Source organism: Toxotes jaculatrix, chromosome 13 (genome assembly GCF_017976425.1).
Source record: "Toxotes jaculatrix isolate fToxJac2 chromosome 13, fToxJac2.pri, whole genome shotgun sequence".
Taxonomy (NCBI): domain Eukaryota; kingdom Metazoa; phylum Chordata; class Actinopteri; family Toxotidae; genus Toxotes; species Toxotes jaculatrix.
The window spans coordinates 3,330,785-3,355,054 of record NC_054406.1 but is presented as its reverse complement, the minus strand read 5'-3'; the positions used below and the strand labels follow the sequence as shown (position 1 = coordinate 3,355,054).

General features: G+C 37.9%; 1 protein-coding gene across 1 annotated transcript; it reads right to left on the bottom strand.

The window, feature by feature from the left end:
- Window positions 1-8,606: 8,606 nt before the first annotated feature.
- On the bottom strand, window positions 8,607-22,682 carry gsk3aa (glycogen synthase kinase 3 alpha a). Its single transcript, XM_041053432.1, has 11 exons — window positions 22,366-22,682; window positions 17,216-17,301; window positions 15,667-15,768; window positions 15,444-15,527; window positions 14,675-14,785; window positions 14,157-14,287; window positions 13,653-13,857; window positions 13,291-13,386; window positions 11,974-12,160; window positions 11,620-11,697; window positions 8,607-11,169 (listed from the first exon to the last, which is right to left on the bottom strand). Exons 1-11 carry the CDS (start codon window positions 22,538-22,540, stop codon window positions 11,108-11,110), a joined length of 1,317 nt encoding a protein of 438 aa, XP_040909366.1. The 5' UTR covers window positions 22,541-22,682; the 3' UTR covers window positions 8,607-11,107.
- Between the last annotated feature and the right edge of the window lie 1,588 nt (window positions 22,683-24,270).

Below are 24,270 nucleotides of genomic sequence, written 5' to 3'. Positions count from 1 at the left end.
AAAAAACGCCTTACTATACTATGACGTTTTTTATGACTTTTGGAGGTCAAAAAAAATTTTGACTTTTTTTGTCCGAAAAAAACGCCTTACTATACTATGACGTTTTTTATGACTTTTGGAATTCAAAAAAAATTTAGATTTTTTTTTCCCGAAAAAAACGCCTTACTATACTATGACGTTTTTTATGACTTTTGGAGGTCAAAAAAAATTTTGACTTTTTTTGTCCGAAAAAAACGCCTTACTATACTATGACGTTTTTTATGACTTTTGGAGGTCAAAAAATTTTTTGACTTTTTTTGTCCGAAAAAAACGCCTTACTATACTATGACGTTTTTTATGACTTTTGGAATTCAAAAAAAATTTTGACTTTTTTTTCCCGAAAAAAACGCCTTACTATACTATGATGTTTTTTATGACTTTTGGAGGTCAAAAAAAATTTTGACTTTTTTTTGCCGAAAAAAACGCCATACTATACTATGACGTTTTTTATGACTTTTGGAGGTCAAAAAAATTTTTCGATTTTTTTGGCCGAAAAAAACGCCTTACTATACTATGACGTTTTTTATGACTTTTGGAGTTCAAAAAAAATTTTGACTTTTTTTGTCCGATTTTGACGCCTTACTATACTATGACGTTTTTTATGACTTTTGGAGGTCAAAAAAAATTTTGACTTTTTTTGGCCGAAAAAAACGCCTTACTATACTATGACGTTTTTTATGACTTTTGGAGGTCAAAAAATTTTTTGACTTTTTTTGTCCGAAAAAAACGCCTTACTATACTATGACGTTTTTTATGACTTTTGGAGTTCAAAAAAAATTTTGACTTTTTTTGTCCGATTTTGACGCCTTACTATACTATGACGTTTTTTATGACTTTTGGAATTCAAAAAAAATTTTGACTTTTTTTTCCCGAAAAAAACGCCTTACTATACTATGACGTTTTTTATGACTTTTGGAGGTCAAAAAAATTTTTGACTTTTTTTTGCCGAAAAAAACGGCATACTATACTATGACGTTTTTTATGACTTTTGGAGGTCAAAAAAATTTTTCGATTTTTTTGGCCGAAAAAAACGCCATACTATACTATGATGTTTTTTATGACTTTTGGAGTTCAAAAAATTTTTTGACTTTTTTTGTCCGAAAAAAACGCCTTACTATACTATGACGTTTTTTTATGACTTTTGGAATTCAAAAAAAATTTTGACTTTTTTTTCCCGAAAAAAACGCCTTACTATACTATGACGTTTTTTATGACTTTTGGAGGTCAAAAAAAATTTTGACTTTTTTTGTCCGAATTTGACGCCATACTATACTATGACGTTTTTTATGACTTTTGGAGTTCAAAAAAATTTTTGACTTTTTTTGTCCGAAAAAAACGCCTTACTATACTATGACGTTTTTTATGACTTTTGGAGGTCAAAAAAAATTTTGACTTTTTTTTGTTCGAAAAAAACGCCTTACTATACTATGACGTTTTTTATGACTTTTGGAATTCAAAAAAAATTTTGACTTTTTTTTCCCGAAAAAAACGCCTTACTATACTATGACGTTTTTTATGACTTTTGGAGGTCAAAAATTTTTTTCGATTTTTTTGGCCGAAAAAAACGCCATACTATACTATGACGTTTTTTATGACTTTTGGAGGTCAAAAAAATTTTTGACTTTTTTTGGCCGAAAAAAACGCCATACTATACTATGACGTTTTTTATGACTTTTGGAGGTCAAAAAAAATTTTGACTTTTTTTGTCCGAAAAAAACGCCTTACTATACTATGACGTTTTTTATGACTTTTGGAGGTCAAAAAAAATTTTGACTTTTTTTTCCCGAAAAAAACGCCTTACTATACTATGACGTTTTTTATGACTTTTGGAGGTCAAAAAAAATTTTGACTTTTTTTGTCCGAATTTGACGCCATACTATACTATGACGTTTTTTATGACTTTTGGAGTTCAAAAAAATTTTTGACTTTTTTTGTCCGAAAAAAACGCCTTACTATACTATGACGTTTTTTATGACTTTTGGAGGTCAAAAAAAATTTTGACTTTTTTTGTCCGATTTTGACGCCATACTATACTATGACGTTTTTTATGACTTTTGGAGGTCAAAAATTTTTTTCGATTTTTTTGGCGGAAAAAAACGCCATACTATACTATGACGTTTTTTATGACTTTTGGAGGTCAAAAAAATTTTTGACTTTTTTTGGCCGAAAAAAACGCCATACTATACTATGACGTTTTTTATGACTTTTGGAGGTCAAAAAAAATTTTGACTTTTTTTTCCCGAAAAAAACGCCTTACTATACTATGACGTTTTTTATGACTTTTGGAGGTCAAAAAAAATTTTGACTTTTTTTGTCCGATTTTGACGCCTTACTATACTATGACGTTTTTTATGACTTTTGGAGTTCAAAAAAATTTTTGACTTTTTTGGCCAAAAAAAACGCCTTACTATACTATGACGTTTTTTATGACTTTTGGAGGTCAAAAAAAATTTTGACTTTTTTTGTCCGATTTTGACGCCATACTATACTATGACGTTTTTTATGACTTTTGGAGGTCAAAAAAATTTTTGACTTTTTTTGGCCGAAAAAAACGCCATACTATACTATGACGTTTTTTATGACTTTTGGAGGTCAAAAAAAATTTTGACTTTTTTTGGCCGAAAAAAACGCCTTACTATACTATGACGTTTTTTATGACTTTTGGAGGTCAAAAAAAATTTTGACTTTTTTTTCCCAAAAAAAACGCCTTACTATACTATGACGTTTTTTATGACTTTTGGAGTTCAAAAAAAATTTTGACTTTTTTTTCCCGAAAAAAACGCCTTACTATACTATGACGTTTTTTATGACTTTTGGAGTTCAAAAAAAAATTTGACTTTTTTTGTCCGATTTTGACGCCTTACTATACTATGACGTTTTTTATGACTTTTGGAGGTCAAAAAAAATTTTCGATTTTTTTGTCCGAAAAAAACGCCATACTATACTATGACGTTTTTTATGACTTTTGGAGGTCAAAAAAAATTTTGACTTTTTTTGTCTGATTTTGACGTTTTACTATACTATGATGTTTTTTATGACTTTTGGAGTTCAATAAAATTTTTGACTTTTTTTGTCCGAAAAAAACGCCTTACTATACTATGACGTTTTTTATGACTTTTGGAGTTCAAAAAAAATTTTGACTTTTTTTGTCCGAAAAAAACGCCTTACTATACTATGACGTTTTTTATGACTTTTGGAGGTCAAAAAAAATTTTGACTTTTTTTGTCCAAAAAAAACGCCTTACTATACTATGACGTTTTTTATGACTTTTGGAGGTCAAAAAAAATTTTGACTTTTTTTGTCCGAAAAAAACGCCTTACTATACTATGACGTTTTTTATTACTTATGGAGGTCAAAAAAATTTTTGACTGTTTTTGTCCGAAAAAAACGCCTTACTATACTATGACGTTTTTTATGACTTTTGGAGGTCAAAAAAAATTTTGACTTTTTTTGTCCGATTTTGACGCCATACTATACTATGACGTTTTTTTATGACTTTTGGAGGTCAAAAAATTTTTTCGATTTTTTTGGCGGAAAAAAACGCCTTACTATACTATGACGTTTTTTATGACTTTTGGAGGTCAAAAATTTTTTTTACTTTTTTTGTCCGAAAAAAACGCCTTACTATACTATGACGTTTTTTATGACTTTTGGAGGTCAAAAAAAATTTTCAATTTTTTTGGCCGAAAAAAGCGCCATACTATACTATGTCGTTTTTTATGACTTTTGGAGGTCAAAAAAATTTTTGACTTTTTTTGTCCAAAAAAAACGCCTTACTATACTATGACGTTTTTTATGACTTTTGGAGGTCAAAAAAATTTTTGACTTTTTTTGGCCGAAAAAAAACGCCATACTCTACTATGACATTTTTTATGACTTTTGGAGGTCAAAAAAAATTTTGACTTTTTTTGTCCGAAAAAACCCCTTACTATACTATGACGTTTTTTATGACTTTTGGAGGTCAAAAAAATTTTTGACTTTTTTTGTCCGATTTTGACGCCTTACTATAGCATGACCATTTTTTTGTCCTCAAAATTTCATATAAAACGTCATAGTACAGTAAGTCGTCAAAATCGGCCAAAAAAAGTAATATTTTTGTATGACCTCAAAATGTCATAGAAAATGTCCACACTGTGTAATTTTGATGAAGGTTTTTGATAACTTTTACTCCTCAATGTCTTATGAACCATGACAAAACATTTCAAATTTATCAGATTATGTACTCTCTCCTGCGCTTCTTGCCAGAGCAGCACAGCAGTATACAGCAACAGAAAAGCCACATGAGCCACTCCCAGCAGGGGACGCTATGAGTGTATCATCAAATGAGCATATAAAGCCTAAACTAAGGCACATGCACTACACACTCTTTCTCAGGTAGATTTTATCAAAATGTTAATACCTGGTGGAAACTGCTGGGGAGATGTGTGTGATATGAACATTTGGAGGAGGGGGTGAAGGTGAGAAGACACATTGTGATTGGGTATTTGATTTATTGAATTTAAATTGTACTCACCTGTCTCCTTTGTTGCACTTCTTCCCCTGTCAGACCAGGAACAGCCAAACCTGAGCTGGAGCATTCCATTTGGTTAAGTAGGGGGTTCACAGGGGAAGAAACCAAGTGTGGTAGACTAGGAGGGGTGTTTTATCGTTTGTGCTGAAATAACCAGTAAAAGTATCTTGTTTAAACAGAAATATGAATTTTTAAAGTAAGTTTAACTGAACTTCTATGTGACAATGTGTTATTTGTTACTGTTATTATTGTAAGTGTGCTGGAAGACATAATTGATTTTGATCTCTTGAGAAGGTGCAGTCCACCAGTATAAAAGTGAGGAGGCTGTGGTGGTCGGATGCCAGAGAAGAGAAACACAGCTCCAGAACATAGGTCCTGCCGTGGGCCTGAGCTTTTGACAACTTTTACTCATCAATGTCTAATGAACCATGAGTCATTTCAAATGTATCAGATTATGTCCCTAAGAGAACTTCATTAAAATACAATGTGTGGAATGTGGAAAATAGGGCTAAAAATAATGCATACAGCCAATAGGTGGCGCTATGACTGTATCATCATATTAGCATATCAATCTGTTCAGAATCACATGGTCATCATGCCTGATTTTTTTCATCCACATTGAATTAAGTATGTGGGAGATACAGCCACAACTATATCCATTTCCTGTGTGCAGGCGAAGGGTCAAGTTCGTGGCGATGCCACGGGTAGACCGTGTAACCCACAGCAAAACTTTTAATAACTTTTTGTCCTTAATGCCTTAAGATTCAACAGACAAAATTTCAGCCCCATCAGAGCAATCCCCTAGGACAAGTTCGTTAAAGTACAGTCAGTCTGAAACGCCAAATGGCGGCATTTTTCCAAAATGGCGGACTTCCTGTACATCGTAGAATTTTCCTCCAAGAGACCTTTTTTCTTGTTCTTGTTCACATTCCAGGGGGCACTGCTGAGCTGAGTGACCACGCCCAATTGTGCTAAAACTGTGCCCTGTGGCAAGACTTGTAGGGGATTATAGGTTTCAAGGCGGAACATTAAGTTAAAAAAAAAACAAAAAAAAAAACACTTGCGAATAATGCAAAACTTAATTGATCAGCCCTTTATCAGGGAGGCGTGATCGTTTTATTATGGAAGGCTGGAGAGATTAAGGTTAACAGTGATTTATTAAGTCAAACTCCACCAAAGTAAATCACAGCAGACACAATGTTACTGGATCTGCACAAAAACCACACACAGAGGGTCTATCAGTCTACTTGTGCACGGTCAAAAATTAAATTTAAATCCAGTGCACAATCTCTGAACAGGAAAAATCTTTTAAGCAGTCAGACAATCAAAACAGTGCACACAATCTAAACACAGTTTCATCACTTTATTACAGTAAATGAGTCCATATCATATGCACAGAACAGAGACACACAGGTTTGTTTCTCTCTTTCTCCTTCTATCCCTCCATCGCCCAACGCATCAGTCCACTAGAGCAGAATGAGACTTAAGCCAACAGCAACAAAGTAAAAAAAAATTAAATAAAAGTGACATCAACTTCTAAAGAGATGCAGTTAAATAAGGGAGGTAACTAACATACAACTGAGCTTTCAGAGAATTTAAACGCAAAAACATGTCTGCATGTTGACTGGATACAAACAAACACAAACATACACACACACAGCTGACAGCTCTGCCTGCATACTCAACACAAATGCGTATTTCTGCCATCTTGTGATCATTAGCAGCAATTCTGAATGCCACACAGCACATTATAAAAAATGCCCATGTTGAGTACCAGCTGGACATCATAATGTGGTTTCTAGTCCAACTAAACACTTTTGAGATCATCCGACATTACACATCCTCTGAAAATACCAGTGACCTGCAGCTGAGTCATTTTTCTCAACAGTGCGCAGTGATCGTATATTTCCATCTGTCACAACACACAAACAAAGAGTTCTGTTCCAAAAAAAATAAGTAAATGAGAAGTAAACACACAAACCTGCAGCTTTGGACCTTCCAGTCTTATTTAAAAAAAAAAACTCTCAAAGGGGAGCAATGATTTTAAACATCAAGGTGTGTTTACAGGTTTTTGGAAGTATTACTGCACATGTGGAAAAAAGATTGAATAAAGCTTTTTGTGTGTCCAGAGGGAGCTGTGCGAAGTCTGACAAATATGCCCATCTTTGGATGGAGGAGAAGGATCAGTTAGTTTCAGCAGTAGCCCACTCAAATCTGCAGCTGCTTTACAGATCTTTATAGTGAGTTTCAGTTCACTGAACCTGTCGAACCAGGTTCACTCTCACTGCTCAAAAAGGTGGGGTTTTTTTCAGCAGTTCTCAGCTGAAAGGAACAGCAACAGGAAACTGAAAATATGTCTTAATTGTGTTTCCTGCAATAGGTGCAGGTTGGCACATGTACAACTTCTCCAATAAAGACTGAACAGCTCCCCCTTGTGGAGAATCTGCAGCTTGTTAAATATGACTGAGTCAGTGAGCCACTTGCATCAAGGTGCTTCACAAAAAACCTGCTTTGTTAAATTTAATCACAGTAAAAAAAAAAAAAAAAAAGAAGTATTAATACTGTAAGATCAGCAGCAGATAGAGACAGGCAGGTTGGAGAGAGCACCTTCATGCATCTGAGATTCAACCACATTCAAACCCAAGCTGCTGCTGTTACATGGCTCAAATAAGCAAACATGTCATCTCTCAGTCCTTTGTATTTTAGAAACGTGACATAATTTTGGGTGATTAAATTCACCCCTGAAGCGAACAGAGGGAAAACCTTTTGGAACAGAACCCTCACAATATTCATTCAACAGTCAGGTGGTCAGACCTGAGGACCTGACAGGGATGAGAGCTGAGGGATGAGAGCTGTGATGATGTTCACAGCTACTTTACAATTTTCACGGGACAAGAAAGAGAAAGAGAGAGAAAGGTCATCAACAAACATGAGGAGTAGACTGTTGTTGTTGTTTTTTTCTTTGCAGTATTTACATTTTGGATTGTGAAAAAAAACATATTTACAAAATGCACAAACTAAAGACTGCTTTGTAGAGAGAATGAGGAAAATAAGATATAAACAACTCTGTAATAAAAAGTAAAAACAGGAAAATAAAAATTAGTGATATTTACACGTGCGATAAGAGAAAGAGAGTGAGGATATAAATGGCTTCTGATACTGGGAGAAGAGAAAAACCAGCCTAGTTCGATTTCTTCTCGCAGGGATTTTTCACACCTTTTCATAGCTACAGAAAGTCTGACAGCTCTGAGTGTGACGCTCCCTGCAGAGGTAATCAAACAAGCTGGTTGGACTCTTTACAGCAAAGAAAGCAGAATATTGCCCGACAGTAACCCACCGGACCGAGAGGCTGCTAGTTTGAAACCCAGAAGCAGCTGGGAAGAAAAAAAAAACAAAAAAACAAAAAAACAAAAAACAAAAAACAAATGCTCTCCACTCTCCTCATATAAAATGAACGTGGATGTGTGGTGGAATTTTAACCCTGTGAGACCTGAACTATGAAAGAATGGTCAGAAAATTCTAATTTTTCAAATATGAACTCTTTATTTGTCCCTTTGACAAAATGTAAAAAAAAATAATTAAAAAAATAAATTCTAATTATATTTTTTGTTTGTATCACACATGTCAAAACATTTGGAAAAGTGAGGGGGGTCCACCAGGAGTCAGTATACGAGCATAAGAGTTCATCTAAAAGGGTTAAATGCAAAGTTTATGCTTGATGGTGATGCAATGAGTCCCAGAAATGTGGGTATCATATATGATACGTACGGGCTCACAGGGTTAAAAAAAAGCATCAGAGCTCTTCACTTATATTAAAAAAGCGTTAAAAACAAACATGGCTGCAGTTAAAACAGCAGGTGGAGGCATGGTACAATAGTATCAAATATACTATACTAAAAACTTTCAAGTGGTCTGTACTGCTGACTAAAAATCTGTATTGTTGACTGATCTATTCCTAAAACACTGGCTGTTCAGACTGTAGTTTGGGATATGGTCACACACACACACGCACGCACACACACACGTTTGTACTTCTATACTAGTAATACATTCTGCGGGCCCCCAACTTTTTTTTTTTTTTTAACTTATCCCTAAAACATCTTAGTCTCAGCCCTCAAACAGTTCTCTGAAGAAGTGAGGACAGGCCAAATGTCCCCACTCCAGTGGGGTCAAATCCAAATTGGTCCTTACAGAGAGAGAAGTACAACAACACACAAACAAACAAACAAAAACACAGTCACCATAAAGGAAATGTCCCTGCTTGATATTCATGATCAACTATTAACATTAAGCCTTTTATTCTTGATTCTTACAATATGCTTCTGTATATGAGTCGGCGTTTGAACAGAAGCAAATGTTAATTTATCTTTTGTTATTGTTGTTTCTACAAAGCTGCTTCTTGTAAAAATATGGAGAACTTTTCATTTATTTCCACTGATGGAAGTTAAGTTTGCTGAATTAGGTGTCACACCCTCTAGGTCAACAATTCAAACATCCCGCTCTCATCCAAACACAAAGGAGTAGGGTGACATGAAGTATCCCCCATTTAAAACACACAGTCCACATTTAAACGTTCTTTAGTTTCTCTGCTGGTAATCTGCTTTAATCACCAGGACTGATGTTCGTTTTCTCAGTGTAGGAATACAAAAGCATTTTCCTCTACACTGACACCAGGACAGGAATGATGTTAATGTAAAAGGGGACATTCCACCGAAAGTGTGTTTTTTGTTCGATGGTATTTGCTTCTAATCGGTCAGACTTTTCAGATTCTTGATGCAGGGCTTTGATTGTGTATTATAAACAGACTAAAACAACAAGAACAGGAACAATCAATTCCTGTATTCTGTATGAAAACACACATGAAGATGCAGAGAAGGAAAAAGACAAAAAAAATGTATAGTGAAGCCATCAGAGAACTATGTTTACCATGTTTTAATACTTTTCAAGGCTTTAAAAATAATAACATTCAGATTTCTTTTTCTTTTTAAAAGCACGCTGTTACTCTAATTTAAAAGTTCTGACTTCTTATCATTAAGAGGGGCCATGCTCCAGTACCACATCATGACTGTGTCACGTTAAACAGCTTAGTGAAAGCCGTTTTCAATCATGAAAGCTGGAAACAAAAAACAAAGAAAAATGTTATAATTTCTGTTTAATTAAAAAAAAAAAGGGATTACAGCCTATTTCAGGGGAATACACCTTTAAGACATTTCTGAAAACAGCCATTTGCTCTGCAGTAAACTGCTGTGTTGGTCAGAAGTTAAAGCCTCTACTCACTGACACTTTCTAAGCACAGTAACACGAGTGGATGGTTAAAAAGGGCTGAAGATTGGTTAATGTCTCTCAGCAGGTAAATCCCACAAACGCTGTGATGAGCAATGCTTTAAGATGACGGGGAGCCTCTACGTTTTTATTGCTGTAACGATCTGGGACAGTGACATCCAGAGCACAGCCATCTAATCATCAACTGAACACAACAAATTACTTGGCAGGACAGAGAACAAACAGTTCTAGATGAATATCTCAGTTGGCTTTTGTTGAGCACCACATTCACACTTCCTTCACAACTGACATTTACAGCTCTAATTTTTTTCTTTTTTTCTGTGGTGAAGAACAAGGAACGAGAGCAGGAATCAAGGAATTTTCCTCTGGATATAAATGTTTTTGCAACAAATCAAGGCCTCTGCCCTCCTGATGTGTACATAAATTTAAAAATAAAATCACTATTAAAAGATGAGAGAGAGTCTCAATCAGTGGTTGATTTGACTCATGTTTATATGGAAGTATAAATGCACCCAGAGATGGTGTCTGGTAATTTCCGGTCCAGGTGCTGATGAGTTTGTCCTACTCTAACCGCCACTTATGCAGGTAAATTAACAAGAGTTTAGTTTTAGAGATTTTTTTTTTTTTTTAGAGATTTAGTTTGAGACTAAACATCAGGCTGTATACATATATACTGAATAATGTGGCTGGAGAGTTTATCAATTTATCAGTCACTGCACCTATTCTCCTGCTCTGAGTTAAATAAAATGTCCTTTACCCTGATGACCTGCTTGGGGACTTTGGTCAGGCAGTGTGCAGTGTCCTTTAATAACAAGGATCTAAAAACACGGAAGAATAATAATAAAAAAAAAAAAAGGTAAAAAAAGATGTGGAAAAAAAAAGAAAAAGAAAAAACTCTACTGACAAAATGTTGTGTGATCACATGATGCTTTCAATTAGTCAAATAAATAAACACAAATATAAAGAAGGAAAAAAATTTGATTTAAAAAAAGGTTATATTACAGAGGACCAGCCCCCACTATTGAACTTTCACATACCACCTGAGCAGCGAGACGACTCTGTGTGTGTGTGTGTGTAATAATCTCCTGCCGTAGTTTCAACCCTGGCAGCTGAAGAGCTAATAGTCTGTTCAATGTATTTATTGTACAAAAACAGATCATCTAAGAGGAGAGCAAGCAGCACTGAGGAAAGCTGTAGGGTGTGTGTGTGTTTGTGTGTGTGTGTGTGTGTCTGAGATAACTGTGAGGCTGGCAGGCAGGCAGGTGAGAGGCTGCTTCAGATGCTGTTAAGAGATCCTGGTACTGAACTGTGTTGAGATGAATCTGAACCGGTGCCATCTGAAGCAGAGAGAGGAGCAGAGAAAGGCAGAGTGAGTTGTGATGAATACACTACGGACGTGACCATAAAAACAGACATTACAATATGAGCCTTTCTTCAAACGTTAATGCACCAATACTTTTTATTTCATCAACTTAAAAAAGTGAAATTTGTTGTTTGGGACTGCATCGAAATCAGCATCTTTCTGACACCAAGTGTGATTAGTTAATTTAATTTCAGACTCAATAAAACAGACTTCTTTTGCTCCAAAATTCTTTCACTCACAAGCCAATTGTGACTATAAATAAATATGTTTCAAGTTTTTAAAATTACAGACTGTTACTTGTGATGTCTGGATTTTTTGTCATGTTTTTCTTTTTCCACCACACTTGAGCAGATTTTGTCAGCCAGCACAAAACCATGCAAAACCAGTGATATTACGGACAGTAAAATGATAATAAGTTTCCCACCGTGGGCGGAAGCAGCTGTGTGAGAGCGAGCGTGAGGAGGAATGAGGGTTGAGTTCAGCTGGGGCTGGATTGACAGCTCTGCAGAGGATAAAAGAAGAGTTTTTTTTTAATTTAATGATGAGTCATATAACATGAGGATGGTGTCATTTAACAAAAGAACCTCCTCAGAGTTCACAGCGTTGGCCCAAAACAAACCAAGAAACACCACCTGATTGTATTTAGCTAAACAGATGGTGACGACTTAAAGCTGAATCTGTTGACCAAAGATTGAAATCTGACTTTTCATTGTTAATGAGGTACAGATTGTGCTGTGACTGAACCAAAACCCCGACGCCACAATCTGTGTTCACGTACCCGTGGTGCTGAAGTTGAAGAGCATCGGCAGTTCTCGGCCACTGGGCAGTCGCGTGTTCGGCTGGCGCAGCTCGTCAAAGAAGGCATGTGAACAGGCCTCTAGTGGGGAGAGGCGTGAGGCCGGCGTGTACTCCAGCAGCCGGGAGCAGAGAGCAATGGCCTCTGGAGGGGTGCGAGGTTTAAACACCTGAGGAACAACAAGAGCTTTATTTAAACCAGACAGTTTCTAACTTCACTTTAAACCACTGAGAAGGTAATTTTAAATTCTGAATAATCAATAAGGATTTTTCAAGACAGAACACACAGTATCACCGATATGAAGAAACCAAAAAGGAAAACCAAGTGGCAGGTTTACTAAGCTAAACTGTAGATCTGTTCCAGTATTTATTATCTTCAGAAGGTTATCATGACATTCTGATGTTCTGTTATATTATTTTTTTTTTTTTTCCAAATGTATTGTATGTAGATCCTTGAAAAAACAGGAAGAAAACGATGGTAACTCACAGTTACAACAACTTCTATGAGGTGTATCTAAAAAAGCAGTAGCATGCAGTTTCTGGAGTAGAAAGCTTTCCACTCTGTAGTAAAACGTTCAAGGGCCACTTCACTTGGTTGTACGTTGTTCCTGAACTCTGGAGGAGTCAGGGTTAATCGACTTTCAGAAGAAGGACATTAAAGCACTTCAACCTGCAGATTTAAATAGTCTGCGTGGGCAACAACATGTCTGCAGGTTTTCTTTCCATTGTTCTAATGAACCAGTGTCAGGCACAACATGTCACTTTCAGATCAGCTTTCTTTTTCATGTAGATTATTGCAGTGGTTTTATATAATGAAATGTTTAACTTTGTAGAGTTCTTCAACATAAAAATATACAAAATGTGTCTCATATCATATGAAGCACATTATAAATATCAGGATGAAATAATATTAATGATCAGTGGAGCTGAAAAATAATCAATCAGGTGACTGACACAAAAAAAATCTGCAGCTATTCTGGTAAAATCCTTGTTCATAACACTGAAAACTATTATCTTTGAGGCTTAGGACAGTTGGTTGGACAAAACAAGATATCTGAAGACATCACCTTGGAGCCTACTGCCTGAAATTTTATAGACTAAATGACTGATCAAGACAATAATTGGGAAATTAATTAATAATGAAAATAATGTTTGACGTATGATGTTTTTTTGGTTTAAAATTTTCCATATTTTCAGATTTTCTTTCTCAATTCCAGGACACAGAATCTATCACATGCCTTTCCAGACAGGACAGGTCTGCAGAAGACTGATTGGAATTTGTCCTCAGGTATTTATTTACCTTGGTCCATGGATGAGCTTTGATCTGAGGGAACTTGAATTCTGTGTAGTTAGGGTTCATCTCTCGAATCTGTTCCCTTGTCGGTGTTCCCAGCACCTGAAAAAAGATTCGGAGAGTGTATAAGCAGTATTCTGTTGACACACACAGGTCATATCAGTGTGTTAATAAACTGTGATTATTCTACACATCTTATAATTCTAATATAGCAATACTAAACATGTTACTATCTTGACACTCAAACGTCTCCTATTGTGATCTCCACTGAAAACAGGGTTGGATTTGAAAAAAAAGAAGAAAAAAAAAAGAAAGAGAATTACTCAGTTCAGTCCTCTAAACTGTGATGTGAAGAGTCATGCGCTCACCTTGATAATCTCTACTAGTTGGTCCACTCCACTGTCACCGGGGAATATGGGTTGTCCGAGCAGCAGCTCAGCCAGTACGCAGCCTGCTGACCAGATGTCAATGTTTGCCGTGTAGTCTGTGGCACCAAAAATGAGCTCAGGGGCGCGATAATACCGCGAGCAGATATACGACACGTTGGGTTCACCGCGGACCAGCTGCTTGGCGCTGGGGAAACACAGAAACACAAATCATATTAAATGAAGACAAAGGCTGCAGCAAAGAATGGCTGGGGTCCAGGGGTTAGTGAGACGATGAAAAGGATGACTCCTGGTCTGTTTATGAATTGGTTATTACACCAAAACCTTCACATGTATCTTCACTGTCAAATATCAAACTGCAGATTAGATTAAACAGATGTTTTAACTAACTGTTTATGTTATTTTCTACATGTAGACAAACATTAGATCTCTTGCTGTTGTAAAATCCTCGGTCTCTGTGTGGAAGAACCTGTTACAACAACTCACCTGCCAAAGTCGCACAGTTTGAGGATGGCAGTTTCTGGGTCAACAAGCAGGTTTTGGGGCTTGATGTCTCTGTGACACACACCCTGGGAATGGATATAAGCCAGACTGCGAAACAACTGGTACATGTACACCTGAGGAGATCACAACACCAGAACAACACAAGATCAGCTGTCTACACTGATGAACTGCCAAAGAAAAAGACAACATTGCAATAACGCAGAGGTTATATGTTGCTTATTATTACTGTGGCAGGGTTTCAAAGTGCTTGAGTAAAGATTCACTCCTGTGTGATGTTTAGGAACAACACAAATAAAAACACCTGCATACATACATAACAGAAACGTTTTGGTTTGATTTTGGATAAAACTGAAAAGCCCCTGTGTATTACTCTTTCACCAACCTTCAATAGATAAATATATACATTTTTTTCTCATTTTTATTCAAAATATACTAAAATTTAAAAAAATGTCAACACATAAATGATACAGTGAAAGAAAAAGTGGACTGGTGAAAATTACCTTCACATAGATGATAGGAATGATGCTCTTGGCCTTGTTAAAATGCCTGGCAACCCTGTAGACCGTCTCAGGGACAAAGTCCAGCACCAGGTTGAGGTACACTTCATCTTTCTGGATGGCATTAAACAGAGGGAGGGAGAAAAGTGTGTTTAAAAGATGTGTGGTTTAACACAAGTTTCAAAGTCCAGCCCATTATAACGGTAACAGGCACTTTCTGAGCAGAAAGAGGCAGTGGTGCTGCCTTTTCCAACACAGTGGGCAACACTGACACCACAGGCTGAATTATTTCATAAGCACACAGAACAACTGCCTGCTGTGAATACTGATTTACAAGTCAAACCTCTTTTTGTAAATCGAAAAAAAAAAAAAAAAGGGAACACATACACTGAATAATAATATTGTTCCCAGTATTTTACTTGTGCAAGATTTAAGTCAGAAGTGTTTCTATATTTGTCAGTTTAAGAAATAGGCTGCTTCCCTTTTTTAGGGCTGGTGGAATCTTTTTAAACTGTGTCTCAGAATTTTCTTTTGCATTACGTGCATACACCATTTGTCTGTTTTACTGTAACTAGGTTACTGTGAGGTAAGAGTGTGTAACATGGTGACTAAGCAAAAGTTTGTATGATCAGAAAACTGCTTGGTTTCATATTATTCCAGTTGCGGTGAGTAATACTATCACATGTTTTGGATTTGTTGACTGACTGATTCTTCCTTCAAATCTCTATGACATGAAAAACAAAACAAACCACCGTAACAGGAGCCGTAGTACCTTCTCGCCACTGGAGTAGAAGAAGTAACGTAGTCTGACAATGTTGCAGTGGTCCAGCTTCCTCATGATCTGTAGTTCCCGATTCTGCAAAGGCGAGTGTACACGGGAAACCAAGTAAACAAACTGAGTAAGAAAAGAACGACAGAAGAACCAGAAGACATTCACCATTTGGTTCACAAACGGGAAGAGAATATGTGGAGAAATCACAACACCACAGCTTTACCTTGAACCTCTTATCCTGCAGAACCTTTTTGATGGCCACCATCTCCTGGCTGTCGATGAGCCGAGCTTGGTACACCACACCAAACGACCCATTACCAATCACCTGCACGGTTTTCACAAAAGACAGAACAGTTCACCAGGTGAACGCAACACATTCATAAAGGGTACTACAAAGCTGTAGTTTCTTTCAGCCAATACATCATTTAGACTCATTGGTGTCAGTCCAGCTGCAGGAACGCAGGGTTAACATGCAGGTCACATTTGCAAAAAAAAACAAAAAACAGCCTCAACTTTCCAGTTAATGTTCCTTTTCAGTGTCTAAACTGGTGCAACCTGTTTGTTTTGAAGTAGGTCAGCAGCAAACTGTGATACCGGTTAAAATTTGTGTTCACAAGCAAAAGAGGGTTTGTACTAAAATCCCCTCTTCTACAAGTCAGTACATTTAAATGCACTTCAGAAAAATCACAGAAACCAGGTTACGTGGGTAACTGGAAAATGCACTGACATACACTGTAGTAACCCGGTTACAGTAAATCCGTGTATACATGCTGCAGGTCGGTAGTAAGATTGCTCTCCTGCCCCTGATCTTATTTTGGAAACATGAGTTGCTCATTTTAACTGTGACGGTGATAAAAGATGCTGACTCGTCACAAGATCTGTTTTTTTTTTTATATCTTACATTTTATTCTTTATTTTAAATTCTGCTGTGTGTCTGTGCGTTAGAGCAGCCTGACGGTGCAGTGACAGGACACGTTTCAGACTATCAGAGGCCACTTTGGCCACATCTCTGCAAAATGATCCCTCCTTTCATCAAGCCACAGAAAACATCTGTTTTATGTGAAGTTTATATGACTTTATTTGACCTAGACTTTTTTAACCTTAGGAAATCTACCGCTGACCTTAATACCATTTCAGGTTCACTGGACTCGAACTAGTGAAATTTCAATAACTACTGGAAAAACTGGGGTTTTCTAAAAGTTTTGACAGACAGAGTACATACTGGGTGGGGCATTTCTAAATTATGTGCACTGATACGCGATTATTATTATTATAATACACAGTTTTTCTTTAACTGGATTATTACAAAGATATTCCACTGAGTTTTTATATAACTCCTTGATAACCTTCAACCATTGCAGGCATTGGAAAAGTGTCTGTATTTCCAATAAGACAGCATAATAAGATGGATATATAAGGACCTGCAAAGTACTGACGAGTCTCTGACTAACACCAACCTCATCTCATGTAATTTCATTTGCCTGTATCTGACACAATTATGTCACATTTTCAGATCAGAGACAGGCTAGATAGCGAACAGAAAGTAGGCTATAAAGTCTGCTCTAAAAGCCATAGATCTCAGCCCGTGGCTGAATAATTAAGGAGACACTGGCACTGATCAACACCCTTATCAACTCCAGCCCAATATATTGAAGTCATTTTGTGCTATGTCATGATAAAAGCCCTGAGGTAATAATAGTAATACGTCTACATATAAGGACAGTGCTTCTTTTGATGACACTGTTAAGTCCTGGTTTTACTTCCTTGCTCACCTTGATGTCAGTGTAAGAGACTTCCTGTGGGCGGTCCGGCCCCTGACCTGGTGTGGCCACAACTGTCGTCACCTTCCCACTGTCTCCTAGGAAACAAACAAGAATAGGGTTAAAATGAGGTCAAGAGACATTATAATAAAGAGTTATGATTCAGAACAGGTCGTTCTACCATGTAACATGAGTAAGAATAGGGATATGAAAGACAGGGTTTTTTTTTAATCTCCTCTACTTCAATTTGAAGCAGAACATGTAAGCCAATAGCAAATAACAGGTAATCTGTTATTGTGTTGTTATTGTGGTCTCTCTCGCTCCTTTTGACAAGAGATAAGGATCTGAAACCGATTCACACCGTGACAAAAACAAATCCTGTCATTCAACACAGGACACTTGCTGCAGCCAGTCTTAACATTTGGGCTGTCTCTCCACCGGCCGTTTGAATATTTAGGTTAATGACAGCCTAGTGAATAGATGTCAACTTTACAAAAGCCTCCAAGGAAGGAGAAGGGAATGGCAGGGTTCATATTCAAGACACTGTGACTAATTAAACTGGGAATGAACCCAAAAATAGGCCAGCCACTTTCTTTGTCCTGATAAACTGTTTTTAAGTGATGACAGCCTTCCATGCAAGGATTATTTTGTCATATCCTAAAGCAACTGGTCAATCAAATATGTGCAAGGACACCTATCAGGTACAACACTGAACACACATACACACACACACACACACACACACACACACGTGAAACACATTGCTGCCAACATTCACAAGCAGAGAAATCCTTCATCAAAGAAGAGTGAAACACCTTGTGGTGTCAAAACACTTTCTGTTCAACTAGTGTAATTTCCCCATTGTGGGACTATTAAAGGTTTATCTTATCTTAGTATCAGCATCTTTACACCACAGTGAAAAATGGGAACCTTTCTCTGTCTTTACAGTAATTTTTAAGGGCCTTTTCTGGTGGTTAAATTAAAAAAAAAAAAAGATAAAGGGAAAGAATTAGATGGATGAATAGATGTTGAAGAGAAGGGGATGAAAGCATAAGAATTCTGGTTAATTCAAGTGTTTCTGCTCAACCAGCCTCCTTATAAATCAACCACTACGATCTGAACATTTACTTCTGTAATTCTGCTCTGCACAGTAGAACTCAAATAAGCTACAAGGTTCTGGATTTCTTTTAACCAGTATGGTCCGTCGATGGAAACTTAATTTTCCTCTGCTGATCTGGGGTGCTTAAATAATGGAACAGCCCTCTGCCGTCTAGTTGTCATCGTGCTGTATCACTGTCAGCCTGACCATGTCCACATACTTAATGCTTTGTTTACCAAACAAGACAATGCACTTACTGATATGGCCCTCTCACAGAACACCACCATACACGAGCACCAGGACATGCAGAACTGCGTGTCCTGGTGCTCGTGTATGTCCATATCCACACACACACACACACCATAAATTATACTCAGCCACAAAAGTGTGGTGGTGGTCATGCAATAAGCACGCTGGTGATATCTGTTACTGCTGAAACCGTGAGGCCTGCAGAGTGACCGGGTCAGTGAGTTCTCTTAGTCAGTGACTGGGTTCATGCTCTGGACAGGAATGAACACACACACACACACTGACACGCTCAGGACTGCAGGTTAAAGTAGGACAGCTGGTTAAAGTATAGGTTTATGCCAAGTGTTGATGTGGCTCCACCTCTTACATTTTCCTTCCCAGTGTATCACTCAGTACAGCTGCAGATATCAGAGCTCTTTTCCTGCAGTCATTCTTTTTTCACAGTATGAAAAACAACTTCCACAGGCTTGAAACTTGCTGGAGGTCAATAATCTATCATGGTAAAGATGAGGCCTTACTCTGGCTTTGTCAGAATTTCTGATTTATCATCACTTCATTGTGTCTGAGCTCAGTGTTTTCATATCAGCGCTGCACTGTGTCGTACGCCGCTTCCTGTCATTCACAGACGGAAACACAAATCTCCAGGAGGAAATAATATCTTAAACTGGAATCACCGCTTTGTGGCTGCACGCCTCCACCGACCAGCCAAGTTTCAGTTTGCATGCCTGCCCGGACTTATATAGTATATGTAGTAAAGAATTGGAAAAAATTTGATGGTTAAACACAACCCTACATATCTATCTAAGGTTATATAAATAAAACCGATTTGACTTGAACTTGTTGAGCTTTGTTGTTCTTGCTCTGCTGTATGTCTAATGTATTAGTGTGTAAGTTCATTGACAGAAACAAAGAGTCAAATTCCTTGTATGAGTTCACATGCTTAGCCAATAAAGCTGATTGTGACAGAATACAAAGTTGTAGCTGTGACAGCAGACAATGCCTCAAACCTGGATGTTGCTGAAAAGAACATACAAATTCTAAAAGAAGGATGCTTTGAACACATCCTTAACCCGGCAGCACAGAAGATCTATACATTCACCACAGTTTCAAGGAGGCCTCCCATCAGTATCCAACCAAATGTGAAATATGGTCACAATCTCTCCTTCTGTTCCTTTGTTCATACAGACAGACGGACAACCCGAAAACATGATGCCCTTGGCCACGGCTGTTGTCGGCACAGAAGCATAAAAGCATGATGTTTTTTTTCAAACTTATTCACATCCATATTTAATGAATTAACCAGCAGATTTTTATGTTAATGTTTTGTCTTCATACACAAAACACACTGTACTTAAAAGAACTCCACATCTGAAAGCGAAGTAGCTTCAAGAGAATTAAGTTTACCTTATTAATATGCAGTTTAATGCAGCAAGATGTTCAAAAATCTAACCAGGCCATCCCCTCTATAGGGAGAAACTCTGATTGAAACCGTGAGGTTTCAATCAAGTATCTGTTGCTATTGCTGAGTTACTGTGCTCATGTGACGTCCACCACAGAAACAGAATCAAAACAACATGCAATTCCCAGTACATCATGGTTATGAAAGTTAACAGTAAGCTGGTTTACACAAAATTTACGTTGAGTAATTGTGGAAATGAGCATTGTGGATAAAAATATGTCCATCTCGGTTTTGATCACATGATTTTGTTTATTTGTCTTTGTAGAATTTCCCAGAGACAGCCATGAAGCATTACACTGTTACTGTTCCATTAAAGGGAAAAATCCAACATCAAATAGCATTTCTATAATAATGTGTAGCTCAACTTATTTTGTGAATTTGAACATTTCTCTCGAAGCTGGAAAGCACAGAGACAGACTGTGGTGATGAGAGAAATCCTGGACCTGCTCCACAGACAATGAATAATGGAACAACTGCTTGGACACTGTGACAGCAGCCATGGTAATTACACTGGGACGGGGGAAATGTTCAGATCTGCTGCAGTAATCCCTATTTGCAGATTCCTTTTACTTTGGATGTGATATCTTAACACTATACAAGACCTCTATGAGCTCACTAATTCACTCCACAGTGTCCACTGATGTCACCTCATTATACTGTCAATTCAAGAGGTGACATGTTAAAATTTCATGGAACCAAATTTTAAAAGTTCATCTTCAGTCCCTCTCTTTCACTGCCAGCTTGTCAGTTCACCCTTGGGACACTCATACCAGCTATACTGCAGGCAAGTGTCAAACACAGTATTCTATCTACTAGGTCTAGCCATTGCTACTTCAGCAGGTCAGCAGGTGAAAAACACCATCCACTCTAACACATAAGGAGGGATGATCAGAAGTTTTAGCTTTTATTTTTAGGTTCATGCTGTATAATTGGGAAGTTCAGTCCTGGAGCAAAAGACTGAACTTTTCCCTTAAGGTGTATTTAAAAAAAATAAAAAAGCAGGAATACTTGGAAACTTGCAACATTTCATCATTGAATATCTTCTAGTGTTGTTCATAATGACAGATCACTGGTTGGTATGGCAACACAACATCCTTTACACTCCATGTCCAAGTTTAATTTTACCGGTAATTCAAAATGTCAAATCAAATCATTCTTGCACACACAAATATGTGCCTAAATAGGTTAATCCTGCCTCTTGAAATAGTCTCCAGCTCTTCCAAACCTGACAACATATCCATCAATCATCCCAAAGAGTATCTGTAACAGCCAAAGGCGACATCTGAGCTTAAAGGGCCCTCGGGCAGTGTTGCTCTACTGCTGCTGAGGGAGGGGGGGGGGGGGGGGGGGGGAACAAGGGTCACACTGCTTTGAACTGCAGACGACCTCCCATTCAGGCTCTGATATCAAAGCCACACACCACTGCCTGCTAATGGATGATAAGGTTTGGATTAACACACATGCACACGTACACAGATCTCTGCTTACACCCGTCACTACAGTGATAAAGGGGCATACTATACTTCCATCTCAGACAGAAGTGTCACCTTCTCCTTGGCATTCCAGCAGACAGAGCATCACTTGCATCCTCCAGGCGTCGGCCACCTGCTGCTGGGCCTTTGCCCCACAGGTGACCTTGGTGAAAAGGCAACTTTCCGTCCTGACCCCTCTCCAGGCGAGTCAGGCTGATAGCTGACGCCACACTTCCAAAAACACCCTCAAAACAACACTGAATGCAGCTCTCAAGTTGAGGTATTTCAGTCTGGTTTGGCCACAAAGAACAGCAGAGCCCGTTCTGCTCACTCTCACTGACCACACTGGCAGAGGAATCAAACTGGTACACATCTTGTAATTTAACATTAGTAAATCACATTATTCACGAAGTTGGCAGAGGGCACACTTGGTTAAAGATAACAGATAACCACCAAGCTAGTTTGACATCAGAAGGGCTGAACATACATCTGGGGGTAACTCATGTATCATTTCATCATCTGCCACTTATCTGGGTCCAGGCCCAGGTTGCCAAGTCCACAATGCACCGAACTGGTGGTGGGCCCATGGAAGGCGGTGCCACCCGGAGTGGGGCTCAAACCCACGACCCCGAAAAACTGAGTCTTGTGCTCTACCAACTGAGCTAACCGGGCGGTAAGGGAGAACTGGTTACATACAAAACAAGTGGCTAACGTTAGCAGGCTAGCTAGTTAGCACGCTAGCAAGTTGGTTAGCCTCTACACGGGAGCAATGACGGTTTTTCTCTGTTGTAACACCGGCAGGTATATTTGAAGTAAAAGCATACAGTAATATTTATTGGTTAGACAGACTCCAACAAAGAGCTGGTTGCTAATTAGAACTTACTGGCAAGCTTAAGGTTCGAGCATCCCGACGAGCTGGTGCCGGAGGCCTGCGGGACCCCGGACTTTCCTGTGCTGCTCCCCACGGCAGCGGCTGATCCGGTGGACGCAGCGGCGGCTCCTGGAACACCTGGCGGCTCAGCAAACGAGCTGGTCCTGGGCCGCCCGCTGCCGCTCATATCTCTGTGCAGGGGTCAGGGTTGTTTTTTCACTATTTTCAGCCAAGCGACTTTTAATTATGAATACCCGGCAGCGAATAATCGTGAGAAGACACACCGAGAAACACCGCTCCCGTTGCCGCCGGCTGTCTGGGCTGATAGCTGTTGCTAGACACCTAGAAACAGACCGCTCGCAATGCCACCTGGGAGATGAAGTTCGTTGCAGCTGTTGCTCAGGTTTACTGCTCTGGCTTTCACAAATCAAAACAACTACAAATTTAAAATGACTTAACAGTGGATGTAGGCCAAAGAAAGAGCAACAGTCAATCTAGGCCTATATATTACTGCAAAAATGAAAGGCTAAAAATGTTTATACCTCTAAAACAAATACTAGATAACTAAGTGAATCAGCCCACCACTTTTTTCAAACAGCATAGATTATTATTATATTACAGATTAACTTGTCCATAAAGCACCTTGTAACTTTTATTTTGAAACCTGCTGGCTAGTACTTTAAGGGCTTTTAAAATTATGATAAAAGTAATAAAAATGGAAATGGAAAGAAAACAGTACAGCATTGTGATATTCTTTAAATCTTCAACTTGATTTGCTTTTAAATTAATGACTTTTCTGTAATCTTAGCATAGTGAGTGATGTGACAATATGTCTTGCTTGGGGGAGAAAAACTTATGTGGTGACTGATGAAGGCCTTTGGGCTTATTTGGGTCTCGTAAGTGAGCTGGCCATCTGCAGCTTCTCAGTGCATCTGCTGATATGGGAGGCTCTTTGACCAGGTTCCCTTACCTTTACCTACCTTGCACCCAATTTGACCTGAATCTGAAAGGCTGCTCTAATCCAATAAGCACTCTTAACACAGAGGTGCTTGATAAAGGCCAGCTGGAGAAGTACGCACTGTATGTTCCAGGGATTTTGCCCCTTTCAAGGTGGGTTAAGATGGCTACATGTCTGTAAACCCTGTTCGTCAGTGTACAGCTAAATTTGTTTAGTTACGATAATTTTGGATAAAAGATTGTCAAAGTCGAGACTTCAATCTTTCAGGGAGTAATATCAGTCATTTGACACTTATATGGATTGATCAAGACATACAATTTGGTCAGACACTCAAAAAATATAAAACACTCAGGACATTCAAGAATGTGAAATAAACTCAGCGACATCAGACATTGTGTTAGATCTTTAATATTTTCAATATTTAGTTTTTTTTTTGTTGTTGTTTAGAAATATTGCACATGGTCAACATGCCTGCTTATGAGATAACACTCACCTCGCTCATCCTAAAATTCCTTCTCCAAAGTAAGGACAGTTTATTTTTAAGCACAATCATACAGTGTACACGCATACATGTGTGTGTATGCACATATGTCTGTGCGGGTGTGTGCACGTGTGCATGTGATTGCACATGCATGCAGGTGGACACTTTACAGCCCTAACCCCAAAGAGATGTGAATTGATAGTCTTCTATTACCTGTGTCTTATATATATATTTATATATTGTATATCCTGAATATATATTTCATATATATCCTGAATCAACTGGGTTTGATAACAGTCAAGATGGTGGACAAAATAGTCATGGTGACTATAAAAATACTGTCTCTAGAGTAGAATATAGAATGTAGAATACAATGAAAAATATACTATTGATAATGTTGCTGTGTGGTGAAAGAACAAGAGGTTGGTTGTGTTAACACGATGCCTGCATGTGCCAAAACATACACACACACCCAAAC

Coding starts and splice junctions, on each gene's coding strand:
- gsk3aa (XM_041053432.1), bottom strand. CDS start 22,540: ATGAGCGGCAGCGGGCGGCCCAGGACCAGCTCGTTTGCTGAGCCGCCA. Junction 17,302..22,365: donor CTCGAACCTTAAGCTTGCCA/GTAAGTTCTAAT, acceptor TTTGTTTCCTAG/GAGACAGTGGGAAGGTGACG. Junction 11,170..11,619: donor CACAGCTGCTTCCGCCCACG/GTGGGAAACTTA, acceptor TCTCTGCTTCAG/ATGGCACCGGTTCAGATTCA.